This window comes from Pezoporus occidentalis, unplaced genomic scaffold (genome assembly GCF_034315485.1).
Source record: "Pezoporus occidentalis ecotype Australia unplaced genomic scaffold, CSIRO_AGI_Poc_V1 ctg106, whole genome shotgun sequence".
NCBI lineage: Eukaryota > Metazoa > Chordata > Aves > Psittaciformes > Psittacidae > Pezoporus > Pezoporus occidentalis.
In genome coordinates, this window is record NW_026912843.1 from 2,812,895 (window position 1) to 2,833,448 (window position 20,554).

General features: G+C 39.9%; 1 protein-coding gene across 1 annotated transcript in view; it reads right to left on the reverse strand.

The window, feature by feature from the left end:
- Positions 1–2,385: 2,385 nt before the first annotated feature.
- WNT7A (Wnt family member 7A) overlaps positions 2,386–20,554 on the reverse strand; it is a 38,850-nt gene continuing 20,681 nt past the window's right edge. The window contains exon 4 of the mRNA XM_062621014.1: positions 2,386–6,782. Within this exon, the coding sequence (XP_062476998.1) occupies positions 6,303–6,782 (480 nt within the window). The 3' untranslated portion in view covers positions 2,386–6,302. The remainder of the gene's footprint in view (positions 6,783–20,554) is intronic.

Consider the following 20,554-nt stretch of genomic DNA (forward strand, 5'->3'; position numbering starts at 1 on the left):
CCCACTGGCCAACCTTCTTGTGCTTTGTGTCTCCTGATTTCCTGCCTGTTTATGGGGATAACAGTGGCTGACTGAGGCTGGGCTCAGTATAGAGCACTTGTACAACTTGACACCTCAGCATTATAGAAGGCCAAAAGGAATTATCCTGACTTTTTGGTGTTAAATTATGTATCTTCCAGTCCTGTGTGATGGCATTATGGTCTAACACTACCTGTACTCTATCTTCTCTGTCAGTAACTTCTTCCTCAAGGTACCAAGTATTTAATATCTTGAGTAGTTTAAAACAGTTTAGATCAAATTTAAGTCATTTCAACAATAAGCTCCATGTGGACAAACAGTGCATATTTTCATGGGCCCACGTGCAAAAGAAAAGTTGCTAGGAAAGAAATTAAGTGCGAGAAACAACTCACAAAACAGGTTTCTTGCTGATTCAATGGAATAGATGTTTGGATTTGGCCTGAGCCAAATGAAATTGTGCTGTGAGGTGTGTAACAGCTAGGCAGGCTTAGCTTTGGCTAAAGTCTTTAACTTTGTTTTAAAAAGCCATCAAGGCAGCTTTCTCAATTGTGTTGAAAATGTGAGTAAGGAGGACATGGTGTGTTGGCTGGAGTGATGCCATATTTCTTGTATTGGTCTGAAAACTTAAAGGTACATTGTGAGAGACTGAATGTTTTTTCACGTTGAGTGTCCTCCTCTATTGTATCGTAGCCCCACATACAGGCTAAAAAACAGGACACACAAGCCATCAGTGATGACTGGGAATGGACTGGACAGCTTATAAACTCTCTAAAGAGAGCTAAAACTCCAAATGCTTGGAGATAATAAAACAACAAGTGTATACATGTTGCAGGCATGAGAATGGGTAAGTGAAGCACTGCAGTAACAGCAAGTTGTGCATAATGTGTTGTTCCCAAGAGAAACTTCTGTGCATTCTTATGCATTAGGGGTGCACAGGTTTTCTATGCTGGTCCTACTGGGTTTGTGAGGTACCACTGGTGAATTGTTTGTATTGGCAACCACAAAATCAGCTATGAATCTGGTATGATATATACTACTTGTATTTTGAGTGTGTAGGGAGAGGAAAGCTAGCATAGGAAATGCAAACTAGGGCTAAGTTTTCTGAACTAAGTTTGACTATGTGTTACTAAGTATAAGTGAATGCTGCAATGTTGATACCATCCTCTTTACCTCATTTGGGTTTTTTTTGTGTGCACATAATCCTGGGAACATTTCTCTAACATAAATATGATCTCATCTCACAGAGATATCAAACCTCTTTACAAAGAAAGGCATCTTTCCTAAAAAAAAGTGGGATGCAGAGACTTTGCTAACAAAATTACAAGATCAAGGTAAGGAATTGCATAAACCTGAGAGCACCAGTAGTAAATATATTGTGCTATACTTAGAAGTGAGGTTTCTCCAGGACTTGTTTCTGACCTCCAGTTGCAAACTACATGATACATGCTATAGATGAATCTTTGAATATGTAATAACAAAATGGAAAAATCAGTAATGTCACAGAGCTCCAAAGTATCAAAAGAAGCCTTTTGGCTTTTATAGCATTACCTCTGGACAAGAGAATCACAAAAGTTTTGGTATCCTTCTTCAGACACCTGGAGTCCTTTAGATCCAAGCGCATCTCTTCATTATTTTGACTTATTAATCCAGAGGTAGGGTTCCCTCAATTTTTGTTCAAGATTAAAGTGCTCACATTTTGAGAAATTACTGGTACAGTTTTGACCAGAAGAAGGTGAATTGGGTTAGCAAATCGGGTCACTTGCCATGGTGACAACTACCCAAAATAAGCATCAATTAAGGGAGAATATTTTGGAATCTAGATGAGCTTCATCATGTGAAGTTTTGCTGTGATACAGTTCCTGCACTTGGTTCAGTTTTGAACAGTTTTGGAATATTCAAGCCTGACTCAGACTGTACCTCTGTTGGCTGACAGCAACAGCATCTGCCAGATTTGGCCAACTTTGTCTAGGCACGTCAATCACTGAAGCTGTAGGATAGTCCTACCAACAGCAGAGGTGGAGAGCTTCTTGTTCAATTGGCTTCTTGGGGTTACGAGTTGGGTGCAGAGGGCTCTATTAGTTAATACACTCATTTTGGACATTCATAGTGCATATTTCTGATACATGCTATAATAATAAATGTAAAAATGTCAGAAATTAATTAGAACATATGCACCCCGCCTGTACTCTGTGATGTTTCTGTATTCACCACACTGATTTTCAAGTGTGGTGAGTTAAAAACAGTTCTATAATCCACAGATAAGTTATTAAGAGCCTTGCATATTATGGTTCATGTCCATTATTTTCCTTTTCTAAGTAACTGTGCAGCCTTAAAGTAACTTTACCAAATGAGTCACTTGAGAGCACATTTTAAGGATGTTTTCAGTTTAATTATCACTGTTGAAAGACATATCTCCATTAGGTTTGTGCATACATGGCAAAGAAAACTTAATCATTGACTGATTCATGTTTTATGTAGGTATTTCTAGCATTCAAGCTAACTGTATTCAGGTTAGTTGTCCTTTTAAAAAGGCTGAGAGGTAAAATCCTTACAGTGTGCTTAGGAATCCCAAGGCAGAACTGCTTTGTTTCCATGAATCCAGGCTCTGTTTTCAAGTGAGAAAGTGAGATTGCATGAGTAACAGCTTCACAACTTGCAGGTATGCTTGTTCTCTTACACTTCCTACTCCTCTTACTCCTCTTGCATGTATGTTTTCTTTAGAAGCCTCAGCTGGGTTATGAATGTGAGCAGCAATCCAGTGTTTCCCTTGGTTAGTGGAGATGAAAAGATGTGTTTTCTTTTGAGAGCTGTATTGTTCTGCAGTTGTGTGCATTTCACTCCCATTGTGCAGCTCTTCACCAGGCAGAAATAGAGCTTTTCTATCCCTGAGGACAAAGAACAAACTGTTGTTGGGGGGGGGGGGATATCTACCAAATTGTAAATCTTTCTCCTTCTCCTGTTTATTCTTTGTGCCATTCAAAACCGTTTAGCCAATGAACAGTTAACTCCAGACTCATGGCAGATTCTGATGGGCCAGGTTTCTCCTGTCTAAGATGATACAGCCAAATTTCCAAGTACTTTCTAGTTGAATGCAGCGTTTTCCTTGCTCTTTAATGCATAGTTCCCAAACTGTTCTTGCAGCTATCAAATTGATATTTTCACTAATTAATACACTGATCATATACAATGCTGTAAAATACAGGGGAAATGTAGATCAAATTCATTTCATCGTCATCCAGTTCTTTATTATTGTAAGTAAAACTGTTTAAAGTTATTTGTCCTTCAGTTACTAATCTGCTAGCTGTACATTGCACATCGCTGCTTACTGAAATAGAGAGGCAGCAGGACTTTCACAAATTCTTCTTCTAGGGTAAAAACATGCTGCAAAAGTAATAAGTTGTAAAATAACTCTAACCAGTAAAGAAAACACATTTTTGACTGTGATATGGTATTCACAAAGTAAAAAGCCAATACAAACTGGGGGAGGAAGGGAGATTCCAATATTAAACGTTAGGTATGAATTATTGAACTATAACATATTGTTGTAATTAACATCCATACTGTATATACTTCCATTTTATGTCTTATCAATTCTTGATGCATGGAATTTAGAATTAAAAGCAGTGACTCAATTACTCCCCAAATTGTTTTTACATTGTTTTATACTGACAAGTCGTAAGCTTGAGAGTAAATTGTGTTCATAATTTCATTTTGATATCCTGTGCTGGTGTCTGAATTGCATAAAAAATCTATTTTAAGTGGCAGCTCTGCAAAGAAACTCTCTATGTAATCTTAATTATACACTGCAGGCTCAGGTACTTCATGGGCTTGTGTTCTTACACAAATGATGTATGCAAGAAGTAAGTTAAACCAAGGAAACATCATGTCACATTCAGACAAGTTCTAAAAGGTTAGATCCTTACAGTGGAACTTTAAAACATCTTTTGTGATACTTCTATTTACTAAGAAAACTTCCTCTGGTTTTGCAGTCTTAGGTGGGAGTTTTGCCTCAGAAAGGTAGGTGGATACAAGATAAATCTGCACCATGTCCTCCTCGTAAGGCTCACTGTTCTCACAAGGAGTCAGGGAACTGCACTGCATACTAGATGGAGGTTTGTCTCCTTACTGATGCCCCTCTTAGCCTCATTAAAAATGTGAGATCCTGTAGTCTGGAAGTAGGGAAGAATCTGGTCTGTCCCAGACAGAACATGCAATATCATCAGCTTCTTACCCAATGAAAAATAACATCAAAATTAGATTAGTTTTTTACCAGTCACTAATGTGTCAAGCAGGAGAAACAGAATGATATTCACCACTCAAATAGCTGGAGAAATTACAGTGCTAAAAAGGAAATACCATAAAGGGAACACAAAAATGGCTTAGCTGGACTCTGACAAACAAGTGAAAACAAGTGAGTAGTCTCTAAGTTTGCGTAGATGTTTTTCTGAATTCCTGAGCACTGGTCTGGGGGGAAGGGGAGGGGGGGGGGTAGAGTAATGTAAATGCCAAAAAGAGCTGGACAAAAAGTAAGCTTTGTATCCTATCTATGAGAATCAGACGATGTGTGTCATGCTAGTTTTTACAGTCATAGTCTACAGTCTTCCACTGATTAAAATCAAATTTGACAGTAACACAATATAGAGGTTTAACTGACAGCACACACAGCACTTTTGCTAGTCATAACACCACAGTTTAATGACTGACGCATGTGGGAAGCTAATTCGGATTTTGCTTTACTTGAATGGGATAAATGAGCATCCAGTTCATACCAATGAGGAATTCAAGCCATGTGACAGAATTGATGCTACAGACCCTGTTCTTGTTTTGCATATTCTGCAAATGGAGCTGCAGGAAAAGAGCCAGTTTGTACACACATCCAGAGAGAAAGGTCATTCTGCTTCCTGACACATCCACCAACTGCAGCTGAATGTATCCAGCTTGCTGCTGCTGTGTCCACAAACTAATGACCCTTCCTCTGTTAAATAGCCTAAGAATTACAAATTGTATGCCTGTTTTGAGAAAAAGTACAGGTTGAACAAGCAGACGTAGTATAAATAAAATATTTATATAAAAATAGTCTCTTACAAAATATACTCTCTTATCCTATGGTTGATTTTTCCAAAAGATGGAAGTTTGTCTGGATTTTCTTTTTTTTTTTTTTTTTAGACATATTCCAAACAGGATTTTAGTAACATTTCTTTCTTTAATGGAAGGAAAACCACCTCAAAACTGATAAAGATTTGTAACCCCTACCACTTGACTTTTGTTCCAGACAACTAGCAGCAAACAGGAGGAAACGAACAAACAGACAAACAAAAAAACCCAAAACAACAGTGTGTGTTTGTGTATGTACATATATATATAAAGATGCCAGCTTTTGTACTTAAACATCTACTACTGTAGAACACATACTGCAAGTCCAACTAATAGAAATATCCTAGTGAAGAATAATATGTACAGCTCCCATTTTTCCTTGCCATTTCTACAAAATTATTTCACAAAGCCAGCTATCTACTTTAATTGCAGAATAGATCCAAAAATGTCGGTAGAGTTCTTTTTAATTAAATAAATTAATATTAGTTTTATCTGAATAAATTGTTAAATATTGCTATTATTATGCAAAGTGTCCCAACTCCCTGTGCTAAAATCCGCAGCACGCACACACACACAAGAAAGGCAGATAAAGCAGTGTCTACAGAAACCCTCAAAAGTTCTACTCGCTGTAGCAAATGTTATGAAGTGAAAAGATGGGCAAGAGCAGCAGAAGCTTTTCACAAGTGCAGAAGCCTGAATCTGTGTCATCCACACACTCACATGGGCAGTTCACAACAAGGCACTGTCCATCCTGTGCAAAGCCCTTTTTGAGGATCTCTCCTCTGCCCCTCCTGCTCCTTGTTACACTGAAGCTTTTCCCCATTGTTTTTCCAAACCAAGAGTTAGTTGCCACGCTCAGAGCTTTTCCTCTCAGCGGTGTCTCTTCACAAAGCAGTCAATACTTCTTGCTTTAGAGGCGCACATTAACTGAGATGATTTTTTTTCTCTCTGTTTTGTGTGTCAGGTGGCTCAGGGTGGGGGTTCTTTGTTTTTATTTCCTGGCTGACTTTCATAAGAGTCTGAAATGTGTATTCATAGAAGCAATGAAACATGAGAAGAAAAGAGAGGGCTCCATTCATCAGCATTTCTTCTGGGAGAGCAGATCTTTCCTACAGTCTTGTGTAGGTACTTTGAGTGCATGTGCAAATGTATTCATGGCCAGGGACATGCCAGCCTGCCCAGCCACATGCTCACTTACAGGTATATACTTCTGTCCTCTCACTGCAAGTGTTGCATTTAACATAGCAGCACCAATGAAATTTGCAGTTGCACTGCCACACTCTTGAGTACTGGTGTGTATTGTAACCTCGACCACAGCACATGAGATCACAGCCATTGGACTGCTGGGCTGTCTTGTTGCACATCCTGCCCTGTGTTCCCACACTGCCAGTGACAGGGTCTTCTTCACAATAATTGGGAGATTTTTCTATGTACACTAAATCTGTATCCATGGGTTTGCGATAGGAAAGTGGCTTCTTTATTTTCAGGAAGGTGGGACGCTTGTTCCGACTTGCCCTCACTGGTTCGACTTGAACAGCTTCGTTGTATTTGTCCTTAAGGATGTAGCCCAGCTCCCGGAACTTAGGCAGAGTTGTCCAGCATGTTTTAGTGGTACAAGATCCTGAGACCCCATGGCACTTGCATTCTAACTTCATGTTTTCTTCCAGAATCTGTATTTGGAAGAACAAAGAATGATGCATTAATACAAGCAAGAGTCTCTTCAACAGGGTTATTTGATACATATTGAATGATAGTCACAGATGGGTTTGCTCTCCAGCATGAATTGTCACCTCAAAGACCACATTCCCACCAAAGCTGGGGCTTTTGCTTGCCCAGTGACACTGTTGTCCCAGGTAGGAAATGCTCATCAGTGTCAGCTGAGCATTGCTGCAAAGCTCATTTCCCATTTGCACTTCGAGTTAAGCAGGGAAAAAAACTTTTCCTAATTTCACAGCCCACAGAGCAAGGGTAAAATGGGACTCTCCTTAACCACAGTTTTTCATCGCTTTCATTTCCAATAGGAATGCACAGTGCTTCAGATTCATCTGGTGTTACAGCTCTTGACACATGGCAGTGAAATTAGGAACTGGCAGAAAATCACACTATTTCCTGAAATGCCACATGCAGAATGCCTTGAAAGTTCAACAATAGGTACTAGAACTTGATTCTTGTAAACAGAGGTTAAAACATAAACTGCATTTCAGTTCTTGCACCTGGACATGACATCAGCTGATGAAAGACAGGAACAAGTAGCTAAACTCTATCAAGGCTTATTCTTCTGTTGGTCTCACATCAATCAGCAGTGTAGAGCAGATGATCATTTATTCATGTAGGCATCATCTGTTCTAAATGTTGCAAGCTAATGCTCCGATTTGGATATCTAAGTATTATTTTAATATACCACAGTCATGTTATTTGCACTTTCTGTAGGGTTTGAAGTATTTTGTGTCCTCTCACAGGGATCACAGAGAATACAAAATGCCCCAGCTACTTTTAAGAAAACTAGGTCTGTCTTACCAAGTAAAGATGAGGAATAGGTTTCATGTTTTGACATGATTCTTGTGAAAAAAATCTACTTCATTCATACTGTAAAAGCATCTCAAACACCTCAACCCCGTGGCTTGCTCCACCCTGTCACATGTTCTCTTCTTTGTAGGGGTATCTCATGCTTACACCTGAGTTGTCACTACATTCCTTTTGAAGATAACAAGCTTCATCTTTCCTTCCACCTTCCCACCCTCTACACTTTATCCTTGTATCTTCTCCCTCCTGCTGCTTGTTCATCAACCCACTCTGCCAAATGAAACTGGAGACCAGCTCAGTCCCTGCTGTCCATCCTGACCTCACTGAGCAGCTACATTGGGTCAATGCTAGAAAACACCTAACTCCAGCAGTTAGTTTCCCACTGGTCTTTGCCTGAAAGAGGCCATAATGATTTTGATGATTAAATTCTGCCTAAACCAGCAGATCCCAGCAGTGGAAGTGCAGCCAAAAGGATTATCTGGGTTCAGGGAGTGGCCACACAAGTTTTCCCCTGAGAAAGCCCGGCTGATCCACACAACTGACCTGGGCAGCCTACAGGGGTTGGTTGTACCCTTGTGCAGTGATACAACAACTTGAATTAATCCTTTTTTATAACCCCTCTTCAGTTTTGGACATTTGTGAACTTACCATTCAGACATTGGCACTGGCTGCTGCTCCAGCCTGCACTGAAGGAGCCAAGTCCAGCTCGAAGGCTGGACATATGTCCTGGGACTCAAAAGACTAAAATCTCAGCATTAAACCAGGGGCGGCAAGGAGAAGGAGCACAACTGCAGATCCTAAGTGGTGCACTAACCCTGGTGAACATAACTCCATCCTGCTCTTGGCAGCCTTAGAATGAGTAATTTAGAGACTGCATGTAGTAGCTTATTATTCTCATACCTTTTGGTCTTCAGGCTGTTCCCATGTCATCTAGGCACAGTAATTGCTATTGCCTAACCTTAGGAGAGTTTGTAGCTGATTCTTTACTTATTGTTCTTCCTCTGCCCCTCTTCAATGAAGACAGGGATTTCAAAGGCATTAAAATAGCTTTATTTTTAGTCTATGAATGAAGTGTCAGCACCTGTGGTCTGAAGGCAGGAATAAAACACGTAGAAAGTGTAGGTCCAAGACTTTGACAGATGTAAACTTAGTACATACTGGGTCACATTTCATGCTACAGTTTTTAGGTTCGTTTTCCATGCAAACTATCTATGACTGCCCTAAAACTCAGATGTGAGAAATTTTTATACACATCTTAACTTGCAGTTCTGCTCAAGCTTTGGCTTACATTTCCATTATCTTGTTATCTTGAGTTTCTCAGCCACTGCATGCTTCTTTTATTGCTCACTCATTTATGAGGTAGTACACTAACAAGATAGATGAGGAGAGGGAAAAGGAGTTATAGCACAGAAACCGGAAAAATCACATAAATTCTTTTAGCCTCATTTGTACCTTTTAAAAATCTCTCTTTTTTTAATTTGAAACTAGCCAGGGATGCATTTCTCAGCCCTAATTCAACCCCTGCTCATGTTCAGGGGCTGGACTTATATCCTGGTACCATGTTCAAACTTGCAACGAAATATTTCTCCCTTGCCTGACATCAGGATCCTCCAAATTGACTTGAAACATTAATACAAAATACATCATGTGTCATCTACCCAGGTAGAGCTTTTTTCCTGCAGTGTACTTAAATAGCCTAAATTGCCTGTTTCATTAACAAGCCATTACAGCCAGCAACCTCAGAGAGAATTAGTAGTTCCACTGAAAGAGCTGAGCAAGCGGCTGGAGCAGTTCAGCAACTGGGCAGCCTCGTGTCATGGTTTGGGCTCCTTCTTGGGGTGACACGATGCCAACCAGGATAGGCTTCTGCTTTCAGGGGCTCAGCTAATGCTGGTCACAGGCAGTTAGGATAAAAAGGAGTGGGTTTATGTGGAAATGAGAAGTTTGAGCAATACTGGTTGAACCAAAGTGCCAGGGGTCCTTCTTAGATGACAAAAAATTCTTGGAGAGGGCAGAAGGATGAGGAAGAATGCTGTCCTTTAACGCTGTGCCACACTTACTGGTTTGGTTTGTAGGTGGCACTTTCTAAGGTTTGGTGGCCAAGCTACATACTGTTGGGGATGCATCTCCAATATACTGTGCTAAAATCTGTCTAATTTGGGTCAACTGTACTCTGCAACTGAACTTTCCTGTTTAGTTCTGCCTTTTCTAACCCAACCTCTCTACCTTTGCCTCACAAACCCTTTGGTAGGTTCTGCTCTTGTCTATACAAAGTCTTCTTTCAATGTGCTGTCTTTCAATGTGGGGTTTTCCAAATTCAGCCAGACATGAACTGACCCTACAGCCCTTAGGAAATAGGCTATGTGTAACCTGAACTCTCTGTCTTCAGCAAAAGCCTGCCGTGTTGATCGGACAGCTTTGTTGTACTCTGAGATCAGGTGCTTGGACTATTTGTTTTGCATCAAAATATGCGGGCAGTGGTATTTTAGTACCATTCTAGTAGCCTCTGATAAATCACTGCCTTTATAAATTGCAGATGAAACTTAAAAAGAGAAGGAAGAAGATAAACAAGAGGATTCCTTACGTAGGGACAAGAGGCCTCAGTCTTTCCCTTGATTTCCATGAACCAAAAGAAATGCTCTACCCCTTAAAAACTTAGTCTGGTTAAAACCAGAAAGCGTTCTTCACCTGTCAAGACCAGGATATGTGTCTTTGAAGGTATTAACCAGCAGCTCTCACTTTTTACATTAGATTAAAACTTTATAGATGTTGAGACTGACTTCTAAAATGTAAGAGCCTGAAGGGCACAAAATTTAAATCCTAGATCCTCTGTTTCTTACCAAATGACCATATCCAGCTCTGTCAGCCATGGAAAGTAAATCTGTATGCACCAGTGAATGCTCTGAACTGGATTAAATGTGAACAAAGAGCCGCAGTTCTTTTAGCTTTGTCCACTTTTTCTTTGAGCTCCTACAGTAAACTGTCAGTACTTGCTTTTCTCTCCCTCTTCCCCCTTGCCATTAGCCTCTGGGAAATAGTTTGCATGAAGAGAACTTGCGCTGGCTCTCTCTATTGATGTTATCTTCCGATATAGTACCTTTGGGCACTGCCATTAGCAACTTAACATGTTTTTTCTTCACCTTTGGTTTTGCAGAGAATGTGAAGGGTGTATCGTGTGAGGGTAGCAAGTGCAGAACCCTGCAGCCCAGGAGCTGCATGGGCTGGCACCAGCGCTGCGGTCCTGCAGCAGTGGCCAGGGCACCTTGTAGCTGAGCCAATGTGCCTGGTGTCCAGTGAGACCAGCAGAAAGTGCTGGCTGGTGTGACTTGGCACTGGAGTGGTATTTGCTCTCAAGTGCTTCTCTGCAGCCATATCAGAAGTGTGCCCTCTGGGTGGTGGGATGGGTGCTGTGGGTGCTCGGGTCAGGGGAAATGGAGTTGTTATGTGGCTGGTGTGCTCAGAAACACGGGTCACCCTCATGCAGTGGGTGTTCTGAGCTCAGTATCTCTGTTACCCAGTCAGTCAGCGGTGTGTACCACCTTGGTTTTCCAAATGCATCTGCCCGGGCAGTCTGAGACTCCACATGGCCACTCACATGTGGTCTGGTACCGGGGACAGCCCTGGGTTTGGTCACAAGAACTCTAAAACACTTGGTGCCAAAGCTATCCCAAAGGACTTCTTACATCTGAAATACAGTTACCATCGCACCTCCAGCACGTTCTCCTTCACCAACAGGATTCCCATGGAAACTAAATCCTTCCTCACAGTCAGTACACTGCCCATAGTGCCTGAGACCAGAGACCCTTCACTGCTACATCAGAAATAACTCAGACTCTAGTCTACAGGTGAAGCAGACGTAATGAGTGAGACAACAGACACTTAATTCCTATCCCACCAAAGCCATAATCCTTCCTAATTTTGTGTGACATCAGATCATCTGGATCAGGAAATACCTGTCTCCTCCAAGTGCCTGAACAAATACCTTTACTATAAGTGAAAGAACCCACCACTACTGGCAAAACAAGAGTGGTTTTTCACTCTGGAGAAGAGCATGCCAGGGGCTGGGGAGCGGTCACACCACTTCTGTGGGGTGGGGAGGCCAGCGGACAGGTGCAAATCTGCCCCTTTCAGCTTGTGGCATATGAGGACTCATGATTTATATTACTTTCAGAGGCATTTGTAGCTGTAAGACAAAGCTACTCAAAATTCAGGAATTATATCAGAGATGTGGGTTTCTGCTTTTGAAGGATTCATTGAGGAAAAATACTGTTTAAAGCTAATACAGTAAAAATACATACAGTAAAGCCATGTCATAGTTAGTGTTTGAACAAATTAACTTACTTGAGAACCAAAAGGATGCTGCTGTTTCAGTAACTTGCAGGACTGTCTTAACACCAGAGCTCTAAAACTCAAGGAAATAATACTTGGCGCTTTTTGCAAAACAAAATGATTGCAAACCAAAAATGAACATGAGAGAGGATAAAACAAGAAACGCTGCTGCTGAAGAGAAACTCCCTGAAAGTTTTGAATGTCAGAAACAGCATAATACAAAAGTACTCTATTTCAAGTTTAAAGTTAGCAAAGGAATATTTAAATGGAAAAGATTGAGTGCCATCAGTGGATATCTATTCACTAACTATATTAATAGAGCTTTTGTAACGTGTTCTGTAGAAACACAACATATTTTGCATTGATATCCTATGGTAAACTAACTGGGGATGAGTTTGGAACCATCTGTGTCCCCTATTAAGAGTGACTTATTCCAGTCTTTCATATTTCATTTGAACATATTATGAAGACCTTATTAAGCACAGCCAAAAGATCTTTTTTTTTCCTTTTTCTCATGTTTTTGATCAATAAATCTGTGCAAAATAACAATACCTGAAGTCAGTTCAAACAAATGCAATAGGCTGAGCTGCGACTATCCCAGAAACACGACTGCCCTGGCAGGTTGAACCATTTTTTCATTACAAGAGACTTGGTTTCAAATACAAAATGACTGGGAAATCACCACAGCATGTGACCTACATCCATCACATCACCAATGCACTTCCCCCAGACTAGGGCTCTAAAGAAAATCAGGCAACATGCTGCTCTGAGGATGAATAAAAAGCCAAGAGAATGCTGTTAAATGACAGAATTCTGGAAGCCTCACAGGTGGGTGGTATTTCCCAATATCACCATCTACCCACAGGAATGGAAATCCTGCTTTAAAGACCAGAAATGCTTTTTCCGGATTCTAAATCAAGAGATCCTTAAAAATTAAGACTTCAGAAATTTTGTGCTCTCATAAGGTTGACTATTTTTTGTAATATTGCTGCCTTTTCTCTGTGCCACCACAAAGCAATAGGCTCCTAACATTTCTTATATGCATTTTATGGAGTTTTATGATTATTTTTATACTTCCGGTGGTGGAATATTGGTTGCCCTTTACTTCAGTTTTATAAAGCAGTTGACCATATGCAGCAACGATTTTGTAAATGTAGCTTCTATTTCCACAATACATTAAATAAGTAAAGTCAAAAATACACATTAGTCTTTCTGCATGGTCACAATGCACTGTTGTCAGCCAGCACATGCAAACTGAGTGAGATGTGCTTCTCTTTCCCCTTGTATTGTTTGAATTAGAGGACAGGAGACCTGGTACCCTTCGTTCAATGACTAGCACTGTGCAGAATAGCAAATGAGCACTGACAGCAAGGCCAGTAAAAGCTGAGAGGAATGCAGTAAAATCTGTTTTCTGCTGCATATTTTTCTTATACTTCTGATAACTTTCATGACTTACAATGCACTAAATCAATTTATCACCATTTCTGGGACCAAAAGCACCAAAAGAGCAGTAGAAAGTAAATGTCACAGGATACTTTCATTGTTGTAATTTTTGAAGAATAGTTACACTTAGCATAAAAAGGACATAGGTGTTTGTAAAAAGAGACATTTAATAAGGCAGATTCTCAGGCAACCTAACAATGCTCTTCTCAAATTAAACCATAAGGCATGGTATTTGCCTTTTTTCAAGCTGTAGGAACTGCTATGTGAAACAAAAAAAAGAGGTGTCTTAATATTAAGCTTTCTGTTGCTTCCAGGGGTCCTCCTAGGAGAACACCTTATATCCCACCATAGCTGCTCCTAGGATGAACCTCTGCCAAAATCCTCACAGTTTTGCAAAAGTAACTATGAGAGTGGATTCCATGTGTGTGGCTCAGAGTCTGTATCTATCTTGCTCATTCCTCAGTATTTTTCTCTGACAGCTCTGCAAATCTAATCATGGCCTGTGAAAGTCAAATAAGGTTCTTAAGTTTTTATTTATCTTCATCAAGATAGTGCTTGCAGAGATAGTGGGCATGATGTGGCAACACCTGATGCTGATAGCTCAGCGAAATTTGATCTGGATTCATGCGGAATGATACATGCAGAAATCCACACGGGGTTGCCACGTCAGGCAATCCCTCCTTGGAGCAGGTCTCATGCCAGATATTCTCTTCTCCCTCTCCCTTTTCCATCGTGTCTGATAAGAGCTGCAAGCTAGCCTGTGGGATTCCTTGCCTTTTTACGTCCTTTGTGAACGCATTCCAGGTTTCTTTCCCCAGAGAGAAAATACCTGAACCCTTGTCTCTCTGTCTCTGGTAAACAAAATATGAATTGAAACCATGAATCCAGGAGCTGGAATTGTAAGCTTCAGGCTGAGTTTTGCAGACTCTTCAGACGTGCTGGTGACAAAGTTCTCTGTGTAATATCAGATACAAAACCTTCTTCCCACCCTTCCTCCTGTTGGCAGGAAGTCCAGTTATAAAAACTCTTCTCAACTACAGATTACCAAAGTAATGCTTAGGTAAGTTTTCTATCAGGAAATAGGCTCCAAGTAGCAAGTTCCTACTGTCTTTTGGCAAATAGGCTGTGAGATGGAGGGTTCCTGGGATGGGACTTCATGCTATCTGAGTTGCTAATGACAAAAGCTTGGTAGTTGACAGTTGGCTTGACAGCATATTGAGGGGTTACTGCTGTGGTGGCTTTTTGATACCTCTGTCTGCAGGACTGGGCTGACCCACACTTTGGTTTTGTGGATTTTTCTATTTCAAAGCAAGGCAAATATTTTAACAGAAAAAAAATGGAAATAATTTAAGAAACCAAGTGTCAATGTGTGTGATAAAGTACTTGTTTTTAAAAAATAACTCTTGGGAGGCGCATTATCACCTAGATTAGACTGGATCAGTGCAATGCCAAGGAAGTGTCATCATGGAGGAAGTTTAAAGATCAATCATAAAAAGGAACTTGGAAAAAGTAGTGAAAAAAAAAATCTGGTTTCTTTTAATGTAGTTTCACTGTTACTGGAATGTAGCTGAATTGTCTTAAAGACACTCAGCATGTAATTTTCTATTCTCTATTTTTTTAAGTGAAGCCCCTCACTGAAATGGGATTGTGAGATTAAGGGAAAATTTATCTAGAATTGTTATTTGCTGCTGTCCAAGCAAAACTGACATTGTAGATATGATGGATTTTTGCTTTTGAAATACAGAATAGTCCTGTTGTCTGGCCTAAGTGGGCACTTTATACAATGAAGATAAAATAGACTGGAAAGGGGGATGGTGTTACACAATTACAGGTAGAGTTGATGGTTATTTTATCTAGTTTACCTTCCTATCATTATGAAAGTTTTCTACAGTGCATATATTCCTCTCCAGAAAGATACTGGATAGCATATTCATGGCAGAAGTGAATAAAATATGATCAAGCAGTTTTGAAAATCAAGAAACAATACGGTGTTCACTGCTACTAAAACAGTTTACCAAGCAAATGAGACAGCAATTTTTCTGGATTTGGACATGCTGTCAACATAACATTTCTTCTTTGATCATATCTACCTTCCCACATTCAGGTCACTAATACTCCAAAATACTGATACTTCTAAAACAGGCCTCTCTAACATAGTGATCTGAGCAGTATTTTGCCGTATATTAAAAAGATGACAAATGGCCATTGTTAAAAATGCCATTTTCCCTAATCCCTACTTCTGTCTAGGAGCTCAGTCCTGCAGTCAATGCATGGATCAGAGTAGTGAAGTCAATGACATCTTAACTGAGTGATGTCTGCCAACCCTGACCTCTTTGAAGTCAATATAATTCTTCTAGCATCCTGTGTCCAGTGTGTCTGGTTTTAGTTTTGATCTTGGGATGGTGATCTTCATCCATACTCTGGGCTTCTAAATGTCAATGCATCAAGCTGTCATTAAAATGTAGGATGGAGTGTTCGGAGTTTTTAAAAGAAAGAAAGTAATGGTGCCTATAGTTCATATTTTAGCATGCTGTTTCTGAAGAAATTGGAAGTACTCCCAGATAAAATGAACTAAACTTATTTACACTCCTCATTTTGGTATCACAATGAATTAAAGTCTTGGGGCTTATTCAGGCAGGGATGACACTGCTGCCCCTCACTTTGGGATATGCCATGGAGCCTGAGTCATTCTTCACATAGAAAAAAAAACATAGGGAAAACAGGAAATGACACAACTGGAATTCATCCTCATCACAGCTAATGTACACAGAGAGAGAGTCGTGGTTTAAAACCTAGCCAGACAGGCAGACAGCTACTGCTGAACCCAGGACAGAGAGGAATGGCACATTCTGACTCATTCCCACTAAACTTCATCTTCCGTGTAACTCTCCCCGCTGGTTGTGAAGCACTCAAATGAAGTGGTGCTGGCATTGTAAAGAATTGGGAGCAACCATGTAGAGCATTTTGACAAATGTTTAAGTTGTCAAGAGTAAAGTTTCCAAAGAGTGATAGAAATGAAAGGAATAGTCTTACTTGTTCCAGACAACTAATCAGAAAACAGCTCTTGTGCTCAGCTAATAAAGCCAGGTACTGGCAGGAATACTAGATGCAAAACAATATCACTTCATATTGCTTCCAGTTTTAACCAATAGCTACACACAGTTAATTATAGGTTCATTTAGTTGCATATCAGACAATGAGAGTTAATTCTTAGATACTCAGCACATAATACTATGCAAGGCATATTTCTCATGCTGAAAAATTTATAGCCAGCAGTTTTAGTAATCAAAGGATGTTTTCCCTTTCTATCAAGCTCTTCAGGTAATTTCAAAGTATTTCTACGCTAATTTTTTCAGTATTGCCATTATAAAAACTCAGTATGTCTTAACTTCATCACTAACTCCTTTGGTCTAGAAAGCAGCACAGGATATCTTCATGTTTGATTCACAGAGAGACATTTTAAAGATGCAATCCTAACACCTAACAAGCTGTTCACAGTTTGTAAGTGACACTGGAGGCGTACCCACTGCGCACTCTGCTACCTTCCTCAGCAGGGAAGAGCACCTGAGCTACATCAAACTCACTCCCATTTCCTTCAGCCACAATACTTTGCAGAGATAGCATGACCTAGACTGTGGCAGAGGCTTCAAACCCGTCACCAAGGATGGTTGTTCCCTGGGTGGGATATCACCATGCTGGCACATCAAGCAGCAGATGCTCAGGACAGTGATAGCTATTCTTGTAATTTTAAGAGAAACTTCCCATTACTCCTCCAGCTAATCAGCATGCAATTATTTTAGTTATCATAAGGCAGCAACTCGATCACAATAACACATTGTATTTTGTGAACACATTTCCACACACTTGGTGTTTTAAAATTCAAAATATTCACAGTATCATAAATTAACATGATTTTGGTCTTAATTGTAACATTTGTGTGAGAATAATTATTCCACAGAGATGACTTTAAAATTAAGTTTTATACATAAGAGTTTTCCCCCTCCAGTTGCAGTTTGGACAATAGATCCACACTTCCATGTTTGCAAATAGCTTCCACTTATCAGAGATAAGATCCTACCAGCAAAGCCTATCTCTGTAGCCTAGCAGCTGCCAAGATCAGCATGCCCGTATCCAGGCCAAGAATTTTAACAAGGATCTTTGGCCTGTTGTCAATGAAAATTTCCTCCTATACAGAAGAAAGTGGAATTTCCTAAATTTACACTTAATGCCTAGTGCAGTCTAAGCAATACTCTTTTGCTTTTTGTCTTGCTTTTACCCGGCTTATTAGATTTTCTCCTTTTTCTTTCTAACAGGCATTGTAAGCAATAGTTGAAGCCTTTGTCTTACAGATGAGTAAACACCTATTAACAGATACTCCCTTTTAAGGTTTACTGCATTGATGCATGTAACTCCCCTCAGCCACCTCACCCTCCAGACCAGACATAGCTGCTGCTTTTTTTGTTAACAGATCTAACTCTTTGCCACTTAGAGATGAGTTGAATAACAACATCAAATAACACCATTAACAGTTCCTCTTTATAAGCCATAGCAGTGTTCAAGGCCAGGTTGGACAGGGGTTGGAGCAACCTGGTCCAGTGGAAAGTGTCCCTGCCCATGGCAGGGGGTTGGAACTGGATGAGCTTTAAGGACCCTTCCAACATAAACCAGTCTGGGATTCTATGATTCTGTAAATGAGTCTTGATATCAAGATAGATGTTTTTAACAAAGGGTTAACCAATTGCTCTTGCTCTAGGTCTTTAGTTCACAAGCTCATAGGATGCCTGTGACAACAGCACCTAAGTACCAGTTTCACCAGTACGTAAACCCATCAGTAAAAGAAACCATGCATGTTTGTAGCACACATTTAATGTGTTAATCAGATACTAATTTTATAAATATCTCTGTAAGGTGAACATTAATATAAACTATAATCCTGTGAAATAGAATTGCAAAAAGTCTTAAGATATTCCTTAGCATGGTTATTTAAAGCTATAATTTTCTGGAAAATATTGTAAGACTTTGATTACACCTTTTAGTTAAAATTTGCTCCAAGTATAGAAAGACAGACTTGTCAGGCGGATTTTCTTAGAAAACAAAGCCTAAGTACTTGGTGTCTGGCTCCCTTCTGCCTTCCTATCTTCTCATATCCCATTGGTAATGGCTGCACCTTTTTAGTAATTTCAACCAAATATGACAGCAGGTAGATGTTTTAAAGAAAATTCTATGAAATAAAAGACCACAGGGAGCATACAAATCCTATAAATGCTCCTGGTGGCAACGCAAATGCTGGTGGTGTTAGATTCACAAAGGCAATTCACAAAGAGCTTGCCATCACTTGTAAGGCATGATTTTGCAGGAAAGCATCTCCACTGTTTCATTGGTTACATTTCCTGGACCTTTTCTGTTTTAACCAGGGTCTTAATTCAAGCTTTTGGGCACATATTCTTGACTCCCTATTGAACTTCTTTATCTACACACTATTGTGCCATCTCATTAGTAAATTGTTTTATGACTGCAGGATTTATATACCCAAAGATAACAGTGTGCTGTGTCTCAATTAAAATCTCATGTGGGAATAGCCCTGCAAGAGAATACATGGTTATATTCATAATTGTGTGTGGTCTTATATTTAGTACAAGATGTAGCATGCTTAAGGCAAGGCTAGTTTCCTTAGGGTAGGCCACCAGCTGATTGGTACCAAGAAAACCTATTTGGTAGATCACTAGCAATAGATGTTAGCTTAGATCTGATATAGAGTTTGTGAATATTGACCCTTCTGTTTTCTCAGAGACCATATGAAGCCCATTAGGTGCAGCTCATATTTAAGTACCAGAAGGCTCAGGGTCATTTCTATAACCAGTTCCAATGTAGATTAATACTAGTGCCTTTTGGCACTGACTGGGCATGCAGAGCCAAGTATCCTTTCTGCAATTACCTGAAATCCTTATCCTTTAATAGATCCATTCTACATTCTTCCAGTACCAAAGCAAGTCTTGTTCGTGTCCTTGGACTAAAAGGTTGTTCTTCATCTAATTGATTTTTTAATTGTTTACTGCAAAATACCTGGAAATTCTTTCCATTAAAGCAAAAGTCTGTTCCATTTGTACAGCAAATGCCAGCAATTATTGCTTTTAGTGAGGGTTCAGGGTTTTGTGGCTTCAGGGTTTTCTGCCTCCAAGTGTCTAGTAAAGCATTTGAACCAAACCTTGGTTTAACTTTCACCTTTACCAAAACTTCTATTATGGATTGTTCCAAATGCCTCTACATAGCAAGGTAACTGAGTTCATGTTACTGACTCATCATTGCAAGGCTCTTGGAAACGCTCCTGGAGATACTTCCAGCTCAGACTGTAGGGGTTTGGGCTGTAACTGGAGAAGATTCCAGTTTCTATCCCCATTGACACAGCATGGTAGCAGAGATTCAAGCACTCAAACCTAGAGTTATGTGATGAATGGGTACACTTGGTCAGAGGTGGAATGAATGAGACTGCATCATGCAAGATCTCCAGCATAATTCCATGCAAACTTTATGTGCAGTGTAAACACTGCCTGTTTGTCTATTAAAAATGTTCTGTGAGTAGCCTGGCCATTAGTTTCCTGCTAATTTGGCCAATGCCTGGGTTCTGTTGGGTTTTGTTAAAATTGCTGAAATATGGAGATGGCAGTGTCTAGACTAATGCAAGGAAATCAGTCTTAGGTTTAGAACCCTAAATGTAAAGTGTAACAAATGTCATCTTAGGAATACAGGAGAAGCAGAACTGTGCTCATCAGCTAGTTCTGAAAGTTTTGCAACAACTTAGGCCTAGATTTAGGTATGAAGCTCAAAAGTCTTGTATTCTGATTTAATTTCTCAATAAAACATCAAAAATCACAAGTTAATATAAACAGTACAGGGCAAAACAGCTATGCTCATGGGTCAGAGTTAGGGTTAATAAACGCTACGTTTTCTCTTTCTTAAAACTTGTATTACATGTTCAGCATAACTTTTATAATACCATGCATAGCATGTATTTGCTTTGAAGTGATTATGCTCTGTGATAGCTATACTTCTGCCAAATAAGACTCTACAAAAGGGTCACATCCAACAGTGCTGAAACCACTGATAGAACTGAATAATCTATACAGCAGCCTGCTTTCACCTAGATTAT